We start from the raw sequence: 18,544 nt of genomic DNA on the forward strand, positions 1-18,544 counted from the left end.
TAACGCTGCAGGTGCCAGCCAGAGCTGCCTTGCTGCAGATCTGGCCACAGAAAATTACAGATAAGAAAACAGAGAGTGTTGATTGCTTTTTGTGCTCTTCAGCTGGTTTTCTATTTGAGAAAAGCTGTCAAGTAATGATGAGTTTCAGGATGTGCATGTTTTGTACACATATACAGAACAGAAGTTCGGCACACGAACTGAAGTTTTTAGTTCAGCAGCTATTCCAAAGCCAAATCCGTCCTGTTTAGTTAGTTTCCAGATTAAGTGTCATTGTAAAATACATTACTGTATGTAATGTCTTCATCTGAAGTCCAGAGTGAATACCAGGATGACATTGGGAGCTTCCAAATGTCAGCAGTTATGTACAGAAAAATAAAATAAACTGGCATTATGACCAGCCAGGTTTTTGTCTCTGAAAGGAATGAAAAAATTAAAAGGGTGTATGGGAGAAGCTTCCAGAGCTGAAGGCAAAGGAATGAGTTGTTCAAATAAGACGAAAATTGCACTTTGTGCTGTGGTGTGAGTCCAGAGCTGTCAGTGCTTTGGTGGGAAGCTGCAGCTTCCCTTTCAACCTGGGATTTATTTTAGAAAATAAATCTGATGCTGACTCTGTATCAATAGACACATGGTAAGAGACAGAAGCAATCACAGTCTCTTCTTGTTTCTGCCCTTTTTGCTCACCAGTGAGTCATGTGCTGTCATACCTACAGCATTAAAAAAGAGCAGGTAAAATGAGAAATATTAGGAATTAACCTGCATGTAATTTAAAACATAATTAGTTATTAGCTTGGATGTTATCCGGGGCCTAAGTATACTTTTGTGAGTCAGCTCTGTGCATAAAAATTGCATAATGAAATAAATTCTATTTCCATTTTTGAGCAGTTGCCTTGTCTCTGAGGTGAGGCTGGATTCCAGCAATTTCTGAAGGGGTTTAGTAACACATGAAGTATGAAAAAGAAGTTTTCAGTAATCAGTTAATTTGCGGTGACATTATTTGAGGTCTATTACATGTTTTTAATTTACTGTGGAAAAATACCTGATCTTAACAGAGCAAGTGAAATACAATTTTCTATTGTTGTTTGCAGATGTGGGGAATGGCACACTGGCTGAGTAGGGAAAACCTTCCAGGAAACATTGCACTGTGGGAACTGGTCTTAACAGATTTGTTTTGGTCTGACGTCACCATTTTTTAATATCTTTTTGGCCTTGCAGCAGCACCCCAGTGCAAATGTCTTACAGGAAAGCAAACCTTACCTGCTTTATATTTAGTGAGGGAACTGAAATCAATCTACTCTTGCTCTTGCCGTACCCCCAGTAAGCCTCACAGTGTTTTTTCCTTAGGGAATTAACATTGCATTGTGCTGGGGTTTGGGTATTTTGTTGTCCCTTCACGAAGGTTCAGTTAAAAAGAGGAGGGAGAGAAGAGTTTCTGTAAGGGCTTTGGTTGCTGTCCCTGTCTAAGCTTGTAGATCCTGTGAATTCAGTGTAATTAGCCAACTGCCCAACTTCGGCCAGCCTGTACGTAAGAATGTCAAATACTTTCCTTTCCTGTTGAGTGGGTGCACCTTTATCCCACTGTAGGACCCGAGTGGGTGCTCCTTTATCCCAGGGTGGGACCCGAGTGGGTGCACCTTTATCCCAGTGTAGGACCCGAGTGGGTGCACCTTTATCCCAGGGTGGGACCCGAGTGGGTGCACCTTTATCCCACTGTAGGACCCGAGTGGGTGCACCTTTATCCCACTGTAGGACCCGAGTGGGTGCACCTTTATCCCACTGTAGGACCCGAGTGGGTGCACCTTTATCCCAGGGTGGGACCCGAGTGGGTGCACCTTTATCCCAGGGTGGGACCCGAGTGGGTGCACCTTTATCCCAGGGTGGGACCCGAGTGGGTGCACCTTTATCCCAGGGTGGGACCCGAGTGGGTGCACCTTTATCCCAGGGTGGGACCCGAGTGGGTGCACCTTTATCCCAGGGTGGGACCTGAGTGGGTGCACCTTTATCCCAGGGTGGGACCCGAGTGGGTGCTCCTTTATCCCAGGGTAGGACCCGAGTGGGTGCACCTTTATCCCACTGTAGGACCCGAGTGGGTGCACCTTTATCCCAGGGTGGGACCCGAGTGGGTGCACCTTTATCCCAGGGTGGGACCCGAGTGGGTGCACCTTTATCCCAGGGTGGGACCCGAGTGGGTGCACCTTTATCCCAGGGTGGGACCCGATCCCTGTGAAATGTCTCGGTGCCGTTGCCTGGCCCTGCTCGGGAAGGTTGGGAGGAGATGGCAGCCGGAGCTGTGGGTTCCTCGTGCCCCCAGGTGCCGAGCTGGCTGTGCTGGGCACTGTTTGTGTCCCAGCACTGGGTTCCAGAGGGCCTGGTTGGGCAGGTGACATCCCTTGGGCTCCTTGTGCCAGGTGCAGCCAGAACAGATCCGGGAAGGGGAGGGAGGGAGGGAAGAATGCGGAGCCGCCGGCTGGCAGGGCCAGCTCCGTTCTCCACGGAGCTGATGTGGGAGTTGGCACCGTGTGTTCCCTTCCCAGCACAGGCAGGCTCCTGCAGAGGCTTCCTGGGAGCTTGGAGCTGGCCAGAACTCTTCCTTGCCTTTTGTTCTGCTCCTAAATTTAATGCGGATTGGCTGTTCTGACCAGACTTTTGCAGCCAATAGTGCTGGAGTTCTGGCTTTTCTGGTTTTTGCTCTAATCAAATCATTGTGCAGAATTCCAGAATACAAACAAAATAAAATAAAAAATAAAACGTGGAACAAACTTTTCAAGCTTTTTTCTGTGTTCTTGAAATTTCACCCAGAGAGTTCATATTACCAGCTACCCACTGGGTTTTCAACTGACTGCAATTTAAATTATCCACCATAAAAAATCTGGCAGTAAATATTAGTGACCAATCCCCATGAACAAGTCAATATCATCTTGGCTCTCCTTTCTGTTACAAACAAATGTGTTGCTTGAAAATCAAGCATGTGTGAAGGTTCTTGGTCTCAGCAAGGAAAAAGTACTTGGACATGTGTAGGTGTAAATGATTATTAATTTGCAGAAGTTAGGAGTAGTTAATGTCCACTAATAAGCAGGTCAGTGGCCTAAGCATGAAGTACCTTACTGTTCCCTCTGGTCAGTACACAGCCATGTTTCCCCTCAGGATTCTGATTATTACCTAGTAGAAGTCTTGTGTCACAGAAAAGTGGCCTTAGAACTCTTACAGTGGATCTTGCTTTTTTCCATAACATTAGGAAAATCATTAAAGCAAAAATATGATGTCACATATTGCCAGGCCTAATGCCTTCTTGAGTGTAAGTGCTGCTGGGATCAGCCAGTTGAAAGAACGTACTTAGTACCTTTGGAAAATTCAGGCTGAATAAATGTCAGCGTGCTTTCCCTGATTCCATTCCAGCAATCTCATTTCCCTGCCTGCAGAGCCTTTCACGACTTTGATTTCCCTGCCACGGCTTCTCTGTTGTTTAACCTCAGCCCACATAGCTAAAGCACTGCATCATGATCCAGAAAAGGCTGGTGATGCTCCTGATGTAACAGGGCTGCACCAAGGTGCTGGCTGGGGCTATGCTCATCCCTGGCAGTCTGTAGGGCACTCAGACACTCTTGGGGAGAGCAGAGCTTTCACAGCACTGCTGCAGTCCTGGGATGTCATTTTTAAACAAAGGCCCGATCCTACATGATTACTGAGGTGAACTTAAACTGCAGTTTTCTGGACTGTTGCTGGTAAAGATGTGCACCCTCAGCTTCCCCAGAGAGAGGGAGTTCAGCTGGGCACACAGGGAGCGGTAACTGTGTGAGCTGGACACAGCCACCACACTGGCAGGGCAATCACAGCTTGTGTGGGTGTGAGCTGGTGTGCCCACAGGGGAGTCACAGCTTGTGGGTGTGAGCTGGTGTGCCCACAGGGGAGTCACAGCTTGTGGGTGTGAGCTGGTGTGCCCACAGGGGAGTCACAGCTTGTGGGTGTGAGCTGGTGTGCCCACAGGGGAGTCACAGCTTGTGTGGGTGTGAGCTGGTGTGCCCACAGGGCAATCACAGCTTGTGTGGGTGTGAGCTGGTGTGCCCACAGGGCAATCACAGCTTGTGGGTGTGAGCTGGTGTGCCCACAGGGGAGTCACAGCTTGTGGGTGTGAGCTGGTGTGCCCACAGGGGAGTCACAGCTTGTGTGGGTGTGAGCTGGTGTGCCCACAGGGCAATCACAGCTTGTGTGGGTGTGAGCTGGTGTGCCCACAAGGGTTTACTGGGGGTTCTGGAGGGGTCAGACAAACATTTGGTTCCAAACTGTCCCTGGTCCCGTGAGCTTGGGTTGTCGCGCTCGGGTTACAGTGGGGATTGTTGCAGGCATTTGAGGCTGCTCCGAACTGTTGGGAGTGGCTGATGGCCCAGTGCCTGGTGTGGATAAGGGGAGGGTGGAATGGCAGAAATGAGTGTCTCTGCTGGGGACTTTTGCTTCGCCGTGAGTCATTTTGTATTATTTTAGTGCTGCTTTGCAATGAGCAGTGTGCGTATTCAGGAATAGTGCTCAGTAATGAAGGATGTTACGTCACTGCGATGGATGACTAAAATTTCATTGTTCTTCAAGACCAATTCTTTGCTGCAGAGTTCTTGAGTTGAGAATGATTCTAATTTGTATGAAAAATGCCAGTAAATTTGACCAGAATCATAGAAGAGATGCACAGAGAAGAATAATTATTTAGAAAATTTCCAAAGTGCACAGTTTTGCTTACTCAGCATGTCTGTGCAGAATATGTACACTTTATGCCTCTGGAAGTGATGCTCCCCAAATCCCTCTGTTTTTCAAGCTGTTTATTTAAACAGCAGTTCCATTTTTGACAGATTCTGGGAGAGGATCTATGGATTTCTTCAGTTTTGTCTCTGTTCAATTCCCACAGAAGTCACAGTCTGAACATCTTTTTTCTTTCTCAGCTGCCTTCAAGTTGCAGGAGGAGGTGAAAGTGTTTTAAAAGGTGACCATTTTAACCTTCCTGTTAAAGCCAGCTATCCTGCTGCTCATCTTCCAGCATGCTTGCAGGACTGGATACATTCTGCATCTTAGGCCCTTCCGATCTCAGTTGCTGCAATTCTTCAGGATATATTAGAAGCACTGGAATAGCTTTAGGGGGAATATAAATCCCCCTAGCACAGGAGAGCATTTCTACTCTAACAGTACTTGGCTTTTCTGAGGGTTATATTGCTTAACTGCTTTCTGCCAAGAAAGCACTTATACAGAAAAATTGGTCATGACAGATATATAGTGGAATCCAAAAGTCTGAATATATCCAAAAATCTGAACTGCTGTTGATGAGAAAAAGAAACAGAAAGTAGGACATTTCTCTGAGCAGAAGGAAAAAGGTAGAATAAGTGGATAAGTAGATTAATGCAGAGAAGAAATGGCAGTGGAGACAGTAAGAGGTCTGTTGTTTGCATGGTTCCTGGTGTCTGCAGCAAGACAGCATTAATGAACTATTTGCCAGCTAATTATACTGGTTTTGCTCTGCTCAGTGCTGGACAGCATAGCAGAGCTTCCCCAGCCTCCCTTGCCTGCTTGCCAGGCTCCGCAGGAGCAGGTCCCAGGTGCCCCTCCCTCTGGGAATGCTGCTGCTGGGAGTCCCTGGGTGTCAGGGCTGCTGCAGTGTGCGCTGGGCACCCTCCCCAGGCAGCAGCAGTGCCACCAGAGCGTTTGGGGGAGCCTGTGCAAGTTCCAAGCAGTAAAAGGCAGCTGTTGGTGCTTTGGAAAGCCACAGACCTCTTCCTTGGAACAATCCTCCTGCTGTAAACTTGTCTTTGTTTCACTTGCTGGCTTTACCAAGCTGGCCTCACATCTACAGTTTCTCAGCTGGAAGGCCATTGTTTTTGAAATTCTGTACCTTTTGAATCCTCAGCTATCAAAGGCATGCAGGTGTTTGTGTTACACGTGGTGTGCCACAGCTTTGCATGTACTCTATGTATTTGCTGCTGCTTCATAAAACACCTTTCTTTGCTCTTTTGAAGAGCAATGTTTCCCAAACTTGGTGTGAGAAATACTTCCATGATTTTCTGGCTCTGAAATTCCGGTAAGGAAGGTGGCTTGAGGGCTCTGAGCAAAGCGTTTCAGCCAGAGTTCTTTGGAAAAGCGTTCTTGGCACAGTGCCCTTCTCCTGTGGCGGCAGAGTGTGCGTGGTGTGGGCAGGGGAAGGTTGGCTTTGCTGGGCACGGCTCTGAGCATGAGCTGCCGAGGCAGCACCTCCTCACGTGTGCCTTCAGAGACACGAACTGCTCGGCCACGGCAGCAGGGTCCAGGCTCTGCGCTTGCTCCTGCCCTTGCCGCAGCTCTGGGAGTTAGATGGATTGCAGACAGCAGGCTTTTCTGTTACTCCACAGAGCAGATTATTGTGCACAATGTTTAGAAGTTAGTGGTGCTTACTGACTATGGCACTGGTAATTTGAGCCCATTCTATTGTGCCTCACTGTTCTTTCTTGGGGAGTTATGATGAAGCTTCATAAGAAGATTGTTTCATTTTTGTTCTGAGAGGTTTTTTTTCAGTAATGCCTTCATTTCTTACGGAACATAGGACAGAGGCTGTTCTAATGCAATTGTACGTTTTCCACATCCTCTCACAGCTCAGGCCTGTTTTAAGTGTCTAAGGAGGAATGGATTCCCATGTTTCCAGAGGCTCTTGGTAATGTAGCCATGGTGATAGCAGCATTTGCTCTGCCCATCGCAGGTAGAGAGTCTTTGGTAGCTGAGAGCAGGAGCAGCTCCTGTTTGCAGCCCTCCTGTGTGTCACCGTGGGCAGCTCAGTAGGAAGCCATTTTCCTGTCATGAACAGATAAGGCTTAACTTGTTCTTTTTTCCCCGACATTTTCCACAGTTTTCTTGGCTGTTACTGGGTTTCAGGAGTATGCCAGATCTTGGCAGAGGTGCCCAGTGGTTTTTGGATTTTTGTTGTGTTTAAATAAGCAGTGGTAGTGCAAGACAAATAATTCAGGATTTAAATAATTGGCGCTTATGTCTTGCGATTTGCTTAATCCGTTTAAGAACTGATCCAGTTGTGGTTGACTATGTGTGCCAGGAAGGAGACATTTGTCTCTCAGTTGTGCTGATTCTGGAGCACCACTGCCTCATCTGGGAAACTGCAGCTCAGAACGTAATTCCTTCATCTCAGCTCAGGTTTGGCTCCCAGGAGCAGCCTGCGTGTTCCCTGGCTCTGTGGTGTCCCAGGCTGGAGAGCGAGGGCTGTGTGTGACCCTGGGAGCCTCGTGTAGCTCCCTGTCCTTCCCTGTGCTCCGTGCGTGGCACTGACACCCCGGGGCAGCAATTGGGCCGTAAAATGAAAGCTGAGAGGGAAGGCACCAGGGAAAGTGTAATCTGACACTGTTGTATTGAGCTGCCTGGGGGAAAAGTCAGTGTTTGTTTACTCTGGAGGGAAGGAATAACAGATCATTTTTTAAGAAATAAGCCACTTGTGTTGTTTGTTCTACCTGCACTTACAGATTTGGAGTAGGAAAACCACCCCCACACACATCAATTAGGGTTTTTTTCTGTGGTTACAGTGCAATATTCTTGATTAAGAATATATCAGTGAAAATATCAGAGCCAGATTGCAGAGATCCACTGCAAAAGTATAGTCAGTTGCCATTATTAGCAAATGAAAGGTGGAATTTTAGTTATGCTTGGGAAGTGCTGCTGAAAATATTTTCCTTAAGAAAGAAGTGGTGACAGTGGCAAGTGGCAGAATTTCTGAGAGTTTATATAAATTAAGAGAGTTTTATGACAGTTCAGAAAGAAAGAAAAAGATTGCTGAAACTGTCCAGCTAAGAATTTTAGTAATCATATAATCGAATGATAGAGGAATATCGTAAAAATATCATTGTAGCTTTATTCATGAGAATGAGATCAGGGAGTTGATAAGCCTTAGGTGTAGAGAGACATCTATGATGACTAACTAATACTTTAAGGTGTTAGTTGAGAGCAGTTAAATGCTCTTTGTTTCAATTAATAAAATTGTGGTTTGCTGCTAGTTTTTTTTGGTTTTGTTTTGTTTTTTTTTTTTTTTTTTTTTTATAATTAACAATACTTTAATGAACACAAATCCTCTTTGTTTTTTTGGGGTGCTTTTCATTTTTAAAGCCTTTGGTAAAAGTACAGTTCAGAAGAGTTTTCTCTCCAGGTGAGACAGGTGATTTCCTGTAGCTCTCTGGGAAGGCAGCAGTGGTTTCTGCTCTTGTATTTTTCCTGTTGCTGTGTGCAACTCTTGTATTTTTGCTGGGAAATGTGGTGCTGTCTGAACCAGACAGTCTGGACCAGTCCTGGAGCAGTTTTCCAGGACTTGGCGGCAAAGGCACATCACATCTCAAGTGCTGGGTTTAAGTACTACATCAGGAAAATTGGCTTATTTCGTGGTTAATTTTTCACTTCTGCTGTACCAGAGTGGCTGCTGAGTGCTCAGTGGAGGTGAGAATGCCCTCTTGAGAGCCTGGGATTTGGCCTTGCCAAGTGGTTTTGTCCCATCTTGCACGGTGCCTTTGGCCTGTAGCTGTCAGGATCAGCAGGTTTAAGCCAGCTGCCGTGTCCCCAGGGGCTGGGTTCCCTGTCCCCCTCTCCTCTTTCCCACCAAACCCCTGCTGGCACACTTCCACATGGCGTTCCACACGGTGTTCCCATGAGCACCCTTCACAGCCACTATCATCACGTTCCATGTCACCCACCAGGGCGGCAGCCATTCGAAAAGTTTGGAAATAACATGGCTGTAATATATTTAGAATAAATGTCAAGAGAAGATGGGCTCTGAACCACAGCAGGGTTTGTTTCCACCTGGATAATAATTTAGGCACATAGCTGTGTGCTGAAGCACGGCACAGCGTGGTTGTGGTCTGAGAAAGGTGTGAACTCTGGTTTACTTTAAGGCCACTAAAAACCAGTTAAATTTACCGTAGGGATCATGTCTGCCTGCTCTGAAATTAAGCGATATCTAGGTTGGAATGTGGCATCTCTTTAAACAGTGCCCAGAAATAGTACGCTACAATTTTCAGGTCAGGAAGCTGGGAACATCCTGATCTGATCATCTCAAAATGCCAAGGGAACTGCAGGTGGGTGGAGTGTTATTTCCCAGCCTGGTGTCTGGCCAGGGAAGCAAAGCACCTCTGAGAGCTCTGTGCCCACAGTGCTCCAGCCTCAGCCCTGGCTGGCAGCAGTGTGGCTTTGGGGGGCTGTTCCTCTGTTCACAGCTTGTCACTGCCTCTGTGCAGTGCTTAGTTTGGGTGAGCCACGGCTCTGTGGCTTGTGGCTCTTGCTGCTTCCCAGGCCAAGGTGATCACGGTTTCATACAGGGGCGTTCCATGGGAACAGCTGTAATGTCTGTTTTACTTTACGGGTGCACATCTGAGGTGATATTTACCTTTTACTCTAGAGCTGAAATGAACAAGTCTCAAACAGCTGAACTGTTATTATTGACACTTTCCCTTCTGGAAAACAACAAGCTTCAGTGATTGAAATGAGCATCAATGCAACCGTTTGTTCATACTTTTGTGTGGTTCCAAGTAAAGCTGATGTGTATGTATACAATCCCGAGGCTCAGCTAAATATTCTGGTTTGAACTGAAGTGTCAATAGATGCTTTTCCTTTCTCTGCTGCTTTGGAGACTAAGGGTGTTTAGGGCACTGCAATTTTATCCCAGGCTTTTCTTCCTGGCTTGCAACTTGGACAGGCATCAAATTACAGCCTAATTTTTTTGGCACAAGTTAGAATTTATAAGTAGTTCTGTTGGTTTTTGAAGCTTTTTCAGTCACTGACTACTGATTACACTTAATGAAGTGTTTCCTTGGTTTTTCCCATTGTCTTTCACTGGACAGCTGAGGTGTTGGCTGTTCTTGGGATGCAGTGATGACCAGGTTTCATTGCAGTGTCTGTGCAGGTGTGAGGGGTCCCTCACAATTCAGTGCACAGAATGAACACCTACCATGCCTGGTGTGTGTGAGCCTGGTGCTGCTTTCCCGCAGGATCAATGCATGCATGAGCGAGGTGGTTGGACAGATATGGGTTTCCTGAGCACAGGGAGGGGGAGTCTGCCAAAACACTGCAGTGATTACCTTTCATTTCAAGAGAGCTCCTTGGAAAATAGGACAGTGTCTGACTTTCTCCTGTTCCACAACAAATGTGCTAAACCAACCCAACAGGTGGACCAGAGGATGCTGAAACTTGGTAAAATTGCTCTGAGTGTTAAAGGCTAATTAGGAAATTTTGGGATAGCTTTTGTTGTACTTGGGCTTTGCAGTAAGACTCTAACAAAGCATCTGAGCCCTGCCCCACCCCTGCCTGTGTGTGCTTGTCCTGCTGCCCACACAGAGGCCACATTCCAGGTGGGACAGGAGCAATACTGAGGGAGCAATGGCATTTGAGGGGTCACTCCTTCTGGCTGGGAAAGTCCTACTCAAGGTGAGCATCTGCATCCTGTACCTTTGTGGTGGAGAAGGGATTACTCACTGTCTGGGGGGATCAGACTGGAGCAGGAGTTAGCAGTGTGATACTGTGATACAGAGCTGAGCAGGCTGGTGCCTTGGATGGCTCTGTGGACTTTAGTGAGAGAAAGTTTCTCAAAACGGACACTGTTATCGTTGCTTTTTTCCCAACCTGGAAATAATTTCAATAAGGAGGTAATCTTCATTTGAAGGCCTTCAGGAGTAGTTGTGGAAAGATGTCCATAAAAGCCTACACCCCCAGGGGTGAGTACATCTTTATAGGTTTTAGGAAATTAGCATATTTGATAAAAAGCACCAATTAGGAGGAGGACAAGTGCTGATGCAATTTCCCCCCAGTTAAGCCCCTTGTCTGGAGCCCCCTCTTCAGCACTAGTTGTACTTTGTCCATGAAAATATATCTTGAAGGGTTGTTCTCAATCTTGATTCCCAGGAAGAACCAAGATAGTACTGGAGTCTTGTACCTCCCAGGGCTTGGAGCTCTGGAATTTGTTTTGTCTTTCTGCTTAGGGAAAGGCTATGGAAAAGTACTGGGATATCTAGCTACTAATATGATAGGTGACAGAGTTACAAATATATGTGTGAAGAATACAGAGAACATAGAAAAAAAAAAAAGGGCAAACCCCAAACAGCATCATTATAATGAGAAATGGAAAAAGAAGGCCGTGGAAAAAGTTCCTGTGGCTCATGAGGTGCCTTTGCTGAAAGCAGGAAGCCCCAAAGTGAGAATGCCTAAATTTTAGAGCTGTGGAGGCTTGCAAGAGAAAATTCTTTTCACAGACAAAAGTACTGAATACTAATATTAATATAGTAGCCTCCCCCATTTTCTTACAGATGTATGTGTACAGTCAAGTGTTACATAAAGACTGAGTTTTACAAGAGCCCTAGTTCTGGCAAAGGTGACCATATGCATGCAGAATTAGATGAGGAAGTGATTCTGCTTACAGAGCTGGCTGGGACTGAGGGGTTTCCAGTTCCACTGTAAGCTACAAGCATATTTTGTTGGATCAGATTCTTTGAGGCTGTTTCTAACCTACCTGAACATTTCCTGTATCCATGAGTTGTATTTTTCTTGAGCTAAAAGCTGGAAGAAGAGATGTAGCAATAGGTGTGTATTTTCTTCAGAGTACTTGTTACTGGAGTGACTGTACTGAAGCAGGAGGTGGCAAGTACTTGGGATTTGCCAGTGTTAAGGGGAAAACATGCTAATTTCCTAAAAATGGGGCATGCTACCAGGTTTTTCTAGTATTTGCTAGGAAGTAGATTAACAGTCAAAATTCTGTAATGAAAAATCTACTCCCTATTTTTTACTTAAAATTGGAAAAACCATGGTCTCCGTAGTGCTTTTTGTGTTGTTCCATAGCATCCAGCACAGGAGGATGTGTCCGTTCTGTGGGGATCACAAAACGTCATCCTATCTTTGTAGTAGAAACAGAATTCTTATGAGGTTATCATATAAAATATGAATTTTAATATTAAACTTAATGCTCTGCTACGAGAAATATGTAAACTTGGCTGTGCAGCAGCAGCATGCACTTCCTGGAATTCCGTGCATAGCATGGTTATAAATAGGCAGCAGGTTATTTGGGAATCACTGGGGCTGATATCTGGTGTCACAAACAGTATCTGAACAGAAGCTGCCTTCCCTGGGGGTTTGGAAGAACACAACTGCTTGATGGTGACAGTTCCTGCCCCAGTGAGTCCCAAGTGTCCCTCGAGCCAGGGCCCCAAATGCTGGAACTCACCCTGCTGGCTGAGGTGCCCCCACCGTGGGTAGGTGTTAGGACTGTCAGTCCATGAAGGAAGGCTTGGACCTGTCCCCCTTCAACAGGAAACCACCCGGGGCTCCTCAGTGCTTGGGGGGGCTCTGGGTTGGTTTGATGGTTCCCCCAAGCAGAATGTGTCAGCGCCACCACATGTGCTGTGGGCTCAGAAACCTGTTTGGAGTGTCACGAGAAATACTGTGCTAAGATAAATCAATTACAACAACAAATTATGGGCAACAATAAAAACCCTGGGGTAGAAACCAGGGTTTCCTAAAATAATGGTACTCAGCCATCTTTATTTTTGTCTCATTGTGACTAGATTGATATTTATTATTTTTGCTTTTCTGATGTAAGTTTACTTTTGTGTGACAGACCCGAGACGACTTCCTGGGCCAGGTGGATGTGCCGCTCAGTCACCTCCCGGTAAGCACCAGATCTCTGGAAACCCCTGGGGCTGTGTACTTTCTCTTAAAGCAAGTGCTCCCAGCAGAGCTTAAAATAAACTGTTGTGGACAACCTAGCCTCACCTGTGCAGGGACAGGGAGATGCATCAGCCGTGCATGGACAGGGATGCACTTTCTGTGCAAAAACAGCTTCATGTGAGCAGCTTTGCTTCAGCAAATGCATGAAAAGCCAAAAGACTGCCAGAACTATGTCATCTGTTCATTATTTTAGCTGCAATTGAATTCTTTGCCAATAGTAAGAGTTCAATAGCAATTAATTGAAAGTAATTTGACACAGGGTTTGAATCATTTTATTGTCAATAGACATTTAAGGTGTTTGGTTTGAAGGTAGTAATGTTTGTTTCTGTTTCTTAATTAATGGAGGAATTCAGAGTAAAGCTGGTTCTGTAAATCGGTAAAGTTGTCTGGTTTCCCCCCAGCAGCCAGGATTCTGCAAGGGCTGTAAAATTAGATGTTAAATTAAGTGCAACTTCTATCTAGAGATTTATAAATAAGAATAAATATATATGTGTATGTATATACGGTGATTGCATTAGCCTTGGTACAAACACTTCTGATATTATATACTGTTTTGGATGACTAACATTAGCTGAATGTAGTTCATATTTTTTAAATGTTCTGCATGTTAATCTTAACATGTCAGTTGAGCATAACTGGCTTTTTGTGTCCAATTTTGACTTCTTGCTATTGATGGATGTTATTGTAGGAGAAAAATTGCTTTGTAATGACTTGCACTGTGATGCTTGTTTAGATGTGTCTGTTATGGTTGATCTGGAGCGTGTTGGGTTATAAACTGTAACAGTGGAAGGCTACAAGGGAAGGATCAGGAACACCTTGTGGTGACAAATGCGTGGCTCCCTTCTCATGGGAGCTGTTGTCATCCCAGCTGTGCTGTGCAGGATTGCTTGGCCTGGGCTTGTGTGGGTATCTCCATTTATGTATCCTTGTGTACAGACATGATGTAAATAGCCCTCGTGGGACAGTGGGAAGAGTCCTTTGCCCCTCAGACATTTTCCATGGCAAAGCTGCTGTGTCTCAGAGCAGTCCTTCCTTCAGTAGCTGTGACCTTGCAGACACTTCCCTGCCTGCTCTGCTCCGTTCCAGGGCTAGAGTTACCTGTTGGAAAGGTGTGGGAGCACACTGTACATCTGCACTCATCCTTCCTTACCTTGGTAGGAGCCATTGGGATGTATTTATTAACAAATTAATAATCAGCATTCTCATCCTGCTGGTTTGTTTGTCAAAGTCCTCCTTTCTCCAATACCAGCTAATTACTCTGGACAGAATTTGGGTAAATAATACATTCCTCACTGGGAGCACGTCCCTTCCAGCTGAGCACTGAGCAGCAGTGAGAATCCTGCATGCCTCGGTGTCCCGGTGAGCTTGTTCAGATCTGCCATCTCTGAGCAAAACGGGCAGCGTGTCTCTCCCAGAGAAAGCGGACATTGGGTCAGGCAGTGAAAGGAGAGGCTGTGTGGGGTTTGGCTGCCAAGTGTAACACAGCTCATGCTTTAAGTTTAGAGTAAGGCTCCCCAGACAATCAGCAGGGGAAGTGTGTGTATGGATTCATCATCCTTTTCCCTTGGCATCTGAAATTCCTAGTTCTGTGCCCACAGCAGCTGTGTGCTTGCACATGTGAAGGATGTGACTTACTTGGTAAGAAAGCTGAAATTCTCAAGGAATAGAAAGTTTGCAAGATTCCAGGCTTTAGGTAACTTAGGATTCAGTAGAAATCAGAGATGTAATCTGTCAGCCTGATGTGTGAATGTTCTTTATATGGCTGGACTTGTGGGCAAGCCCATTAATTTGCTATTTTCTCCACTTCTTACAGACTGAAGACCCAACCATGGAGAGGCCGTACACATTTAAGGATTTCCTCCTCAGACCAAGAAGGTGAGAGGAAGGACCTTTAAAACATCTGAGGACTTTAAAACATTTCTTACTTCATGATTTTTTTATTTGCAATTATTTAAGTGTTCTTAAATGCAGTGTACCTCCTTGTCTTGTAGCCACAAATCTCGTGTGAAGGGTTTCTTGAGACTGAAGATGGCGTATATGCCCAAAAATGGTGGCCAAGAGGAAGAAAATAGTGATCAGAGGGATGACTCTGAGGTAAGGCTGAATCCTCAAGGAAGGATTCAAGAAAACTTGTAGAGTCAGCTGCACTTGAAGGATAAAGCCCTGGAAACAGAGTTGGCAGTTGGTTCTCTTTGGCACCAAGCCACCACCCAGCCACCTTTGGAGATCCCTCTTCAACAGACCGCTGGGGATTTAGCTCTTTTCTCATTGAAATGAGGTGCACACTGTAACCACAGAGTCTTTTTTCCTTCCTTCCTAAGCACGGCTGGGACGTGGTGGATTCCAGCGATGCCGCGTCTCGTCAGGAGGAGCTGCCGCCTCCTCCACTGCCCCCTGGCTGGGAGGAGAAGGTGGACAACCTGGGGAGAACCTACTACGTGAACCACAACAACAGGAGCACCCAGTGGCACCGGCCCAGCCTCATGTAAGCAGCTGGGGCTGGGGGGGGATGGAGAGCCAGGCTGGGGCTCGAGGCACAAAGGAAAGCGTGCTTTGTTTATGCCTGAAAGAGACCTTGCTTGCCCCCAGCAGATCACAGAGACACAGAGTATTCTGGGAAATTCCAGGAGCTCTGGGATGCCAGGGAAGGCAATGCATTAACAAACCACCCTAGAATATTAGGAGACAGATAAGGAATTTTTCAGTAAGTAATTTGACAGGAGGAAATTACTTTGTTTATAGAGACTGTTGAAGAGGTAAGGAAAAAAGTCAACTCTACTAAGTTTAAATGAAGTTGAACACATTGGCTTTGGGGAGATCCTGGTTATTACTCTGTGAATAGGCTTCATTCCCAGGATGTGCTGTCAGAGAGTTCTGTAGCAATATCTTCTCAAGATTAGCTTTAGAACGCTGTGGCAAGCTTACATTTTACAGAGTGAATAACTGACAGTGTTAGGAGTTATAGTGAGATCATGTATTTAACCTGCACTGCCAAGGCCACTGCTGAACCATGTCCAAGGAAGTGCTGGATCGCCCTTGCACTGGACACATTCATGGTTGGGCTCCACAGAGTGCTGGGTCATCTTGTCTAGGCTATGGTTTCCCTGCCAGCAGAGGTTGAACCAGATGACCCCTGAGGTCCTTCCCAACCTGATGTTCTGTGATATTTGCGAAGTGCTCCCAGTTTTATTTTCTTTCAACTGAGAGATTTAACAGTCTCCTAATTATGAAGCTTGATACATGCATGAATGATGATTTTTATAATCAAAAGCATTACCAAGGTTTTGAAGGCAGTGGACAAAATGGGGGGCTTAGTTTAACTTGGGTTATTTCCTTGTTCTCTCTTTGCTCCTTCCCATGCTGGGTTCCCCCCCTGCAGCGACGTGGGCTCGGAGTCAGATAACAATATCAGACAGATAAACCAAGAGGCAGCTCACAGGCGCTTCCGCTCTCGGCGCCACATCAGCGAGGATTTGGAGCCAGAGCCTGTGGAGAGTGGAGACATTCCTGAGGTAAGCCCAAGCCTTGGGCTTGAGGAGCTGACTAAACTTTGAGCTGCTGTGCTTCTCACATGTGAGCTGCACAGAAAGTCGTGGTTTTACACGGCGTTTGTGGACATTGCTTGGGAAGATGCCAGCAGCACAAAGACAGTGCAGCCAGAGGCACACTGCCAGGCTCCTGTGCAGCTGCAGCTGCCTGCTGGCCTATGGGCAGCATTGAGTCCCATGTCAATGCTGGGAGAAACATTTATCATTCCAAATTGCTTGTCTTACATACACTGATAGAAACACTTTCATATTTGCTCTAAACAACATTGGAATAAATGATAAAAAAAAGGGAAGTGGACTGGCTTTAGCTGCCCTGTGCTTTAGCTTTCTGTAGTGCCTTGATTTAGGGTGAAGAGAAGCTGTTGTTTGTGGTGGGCACAGCGAGATGATCACACAGAAGGCAAAGGGAAAGAAGACTTGGTCTGTATAAAATCTGAAGTTAGTTTCTTCTCTTTTGTTAGCCTTGGGAAACCATTTCAGAGGAGGCAAGTGCCAGTGGGGATTCCTTGAGCTTGTCACTGCCACCTCCTCCTGCATCTCCGGTGTCCCGGACCAGTCCTCAGGAGCTGTCTGAGGAGCTGAGCAGAAGACTCCAGGTCACTCCTGATTCCAATGGGGAACAACTCGGCTCTTTGATTGTGCGTAACTTATCATCTGTAAAGTTCTAGTGCAGAAATGTGCATTTTTTTGGCATAACCTGAATCACTTTGTGCATGGGGAGTGACTGCTGGGCTCAGGAAAACCTGAGCATGTAGTTAAAATTACCTTCCAAAAAACAGCTTCACCAGCAAGCAAACTGCCTGAGACAACAGAATTCCTCTGTTCAGATTTCAAGAGTTCTGTGTGAGTTTAACTTCAGACTCTGATACTGTTAGACCTTTAGTGAAACAAAATATATGAGAATCCAGGGTATTAAGCTAGGAATTTCTAGAGGAAAGGGAAAACCAAAAAAATGGTCTGTCTGTGTTATCTATTAGTCAGATGCCATTAAAAATCAGGATAATGCATGTACAAGTGGGGGAATATTTTATGTCTCTTTGATGACAAAAATAGTTGTAAATATTAAACAGAGCATCATACTCTTATTTTTTATTCTTAGTACAATGCTCTCAAGGTACCTCTGCAGTTCAAGAGATAAGAAATACTCTGTTCTCATCCAACAGAATCTTGATTAGGTGCATTTTTCCCAAAGAGCCAGTGCAGTTGGTCTCTGCCTGATGGGAATGTCACCTGGAGGTTGGTCAGCCAGTGACAGCTTTGATGCTCTCCTGGATTTGCATGCAGAGGCACTTGGGCTTGTGTTGAGAACTGCAGTTTTAGTAGCACCCACTGGTTTTACTGCAGATATGTCAGTGCTGTGTTTTCCTAAACACTGCTCAGCCCTGGAGTGCCCAGCTGGACTGGTGGGGAGGAATTACATTGTAGTGTCAAACATGATGTGTGTCTGCTTTTTTAGGGGGGGTTTGTTTCTAGTTCACAGTCATGAAGGATGTGTCTTGGGAAAGGCACAACCAATTCAAAAGTTAGCAGCAAAGAGGAAGATTGAAACAGATTTTTTTGTTTTTTAAGAAATACCATAAATTTTAAAATCAATTAATTTTTAAGACTTTGAGCTCTCAGAGGTTAGTACCTGTAATTACTGAATTTTCTGAATAAACATCATTATTTTAAGACACCCTAACGTGGAGACATCTTTCTGTTTTTTTCCTTGCAGCAAAGAGAACCTTCCTCACGACTGAGGTCCTGCAGTGTGACAGACGCAGTCGCTGAGCAGTCCCAGTTATCCCTGGTAAGCCAGAGCTCCTTCCTTTTTGGGTGGATTCTCTCATTCTGAATAACACCTTGCCTTGGGCCAGCTCTAGTCAGGTGGACATCTGATTGTCCCAAACCAAATTCATGTGAGCTTAAAAAGGAGGACATTCCTGAGACAGGAAAATGTTTGGAGACTGAGCAAGTCACCCTCTCCTCAGTTGTTTACCATGGAAATTTAGGTTACTGCACTCCTGTGTGCACTCAGTGGAGAAAGTCCTCCAAGGGAGGAGAGGACAGGAGAGCCAGCTCTACTTGGAACTGGAGCAGCCACAGGACTGATAGCAGACATATTTCTGTGGCCCATAAATTGATTTTATTTGCAATCTATAAATCTCTCTAAAATCTTAAAGGATTGGTGTTTTGCCTGGTTGTAGTGAAAAGGAGGCAACTTCTGCAGGTTTATTTAAGGAGATTGTTCAAACACGAAAAGATACAAAGATGTTTTGTAAACAAAGCTTCTCTCTCCTATCAGAACCATGCACACT

At 45.6% G+C, this 18,544-nt stretch overlaps 1 protein-coding gene across 12 annotated transcripts in view; it reads left to right on the forward strand.

Annotated features, from left to right (window-relative positions):
* NEDD4L (NEDD4 like E3 ubiquitin protein ligase) overlaps nucleotides 1-18,544 on the forward strand; it is a 76,938-nt gene that overhangs the window by 38,624 nt on the left and 19,770 nt on the right. For all 12 annotated transcript variants that reach the window (XM_063179554.1, XM_063179555.1, XM_063179557.1 and 9 more), the window contains 7 exons: nucleotides 12,590-12,640; nucleotides 14,513-14,574; nucleotides 14,691-14,793; nucleotides 15,021-15,184; nucleotides 16,079-16,211; nucleotides 16,709-16,885; nucleotides 17,962-18,036. In XM_063179554.1, coding sequence (XP_063035624.1) covers nucleotides 12,590-12,640; nucleotides 14,513-14,574; nucleotides 14,691-14,793; nucleotides 15,021-15,184; nucleotides 16,079-16,211; nucleotides 16,709-16,885; nucleotides 17,962-18,036 — 765 coding nt within the window. The remainder of the gene's footprint in view (nucleotides 1-12,589; nucleotides 12,641-14,512; nucleotides 14,575-14,690; nucleotides 14,794-15,020; nucleotides 15,185-16,078; nucleotides 16,212-16,708; nucleotides 16,886-17,961; nucleotides 18,037-18,544) is intronic.

This window comes from Melospiza melodia, chromosome W, assembly GCF_035770615.1.
Source record: "Melospiza melodia melodia isolate bMelMel2 chromosome W, bMelMel2.pri, whole genome shotgun sequence".
Classification (NCBI taxonomy): domain Eukaryota; kingdom Metazoa; phylum Chordata; class Aves; order Passeriformes; family Passerellidae; genus Melospiza; species Melospiza melodia.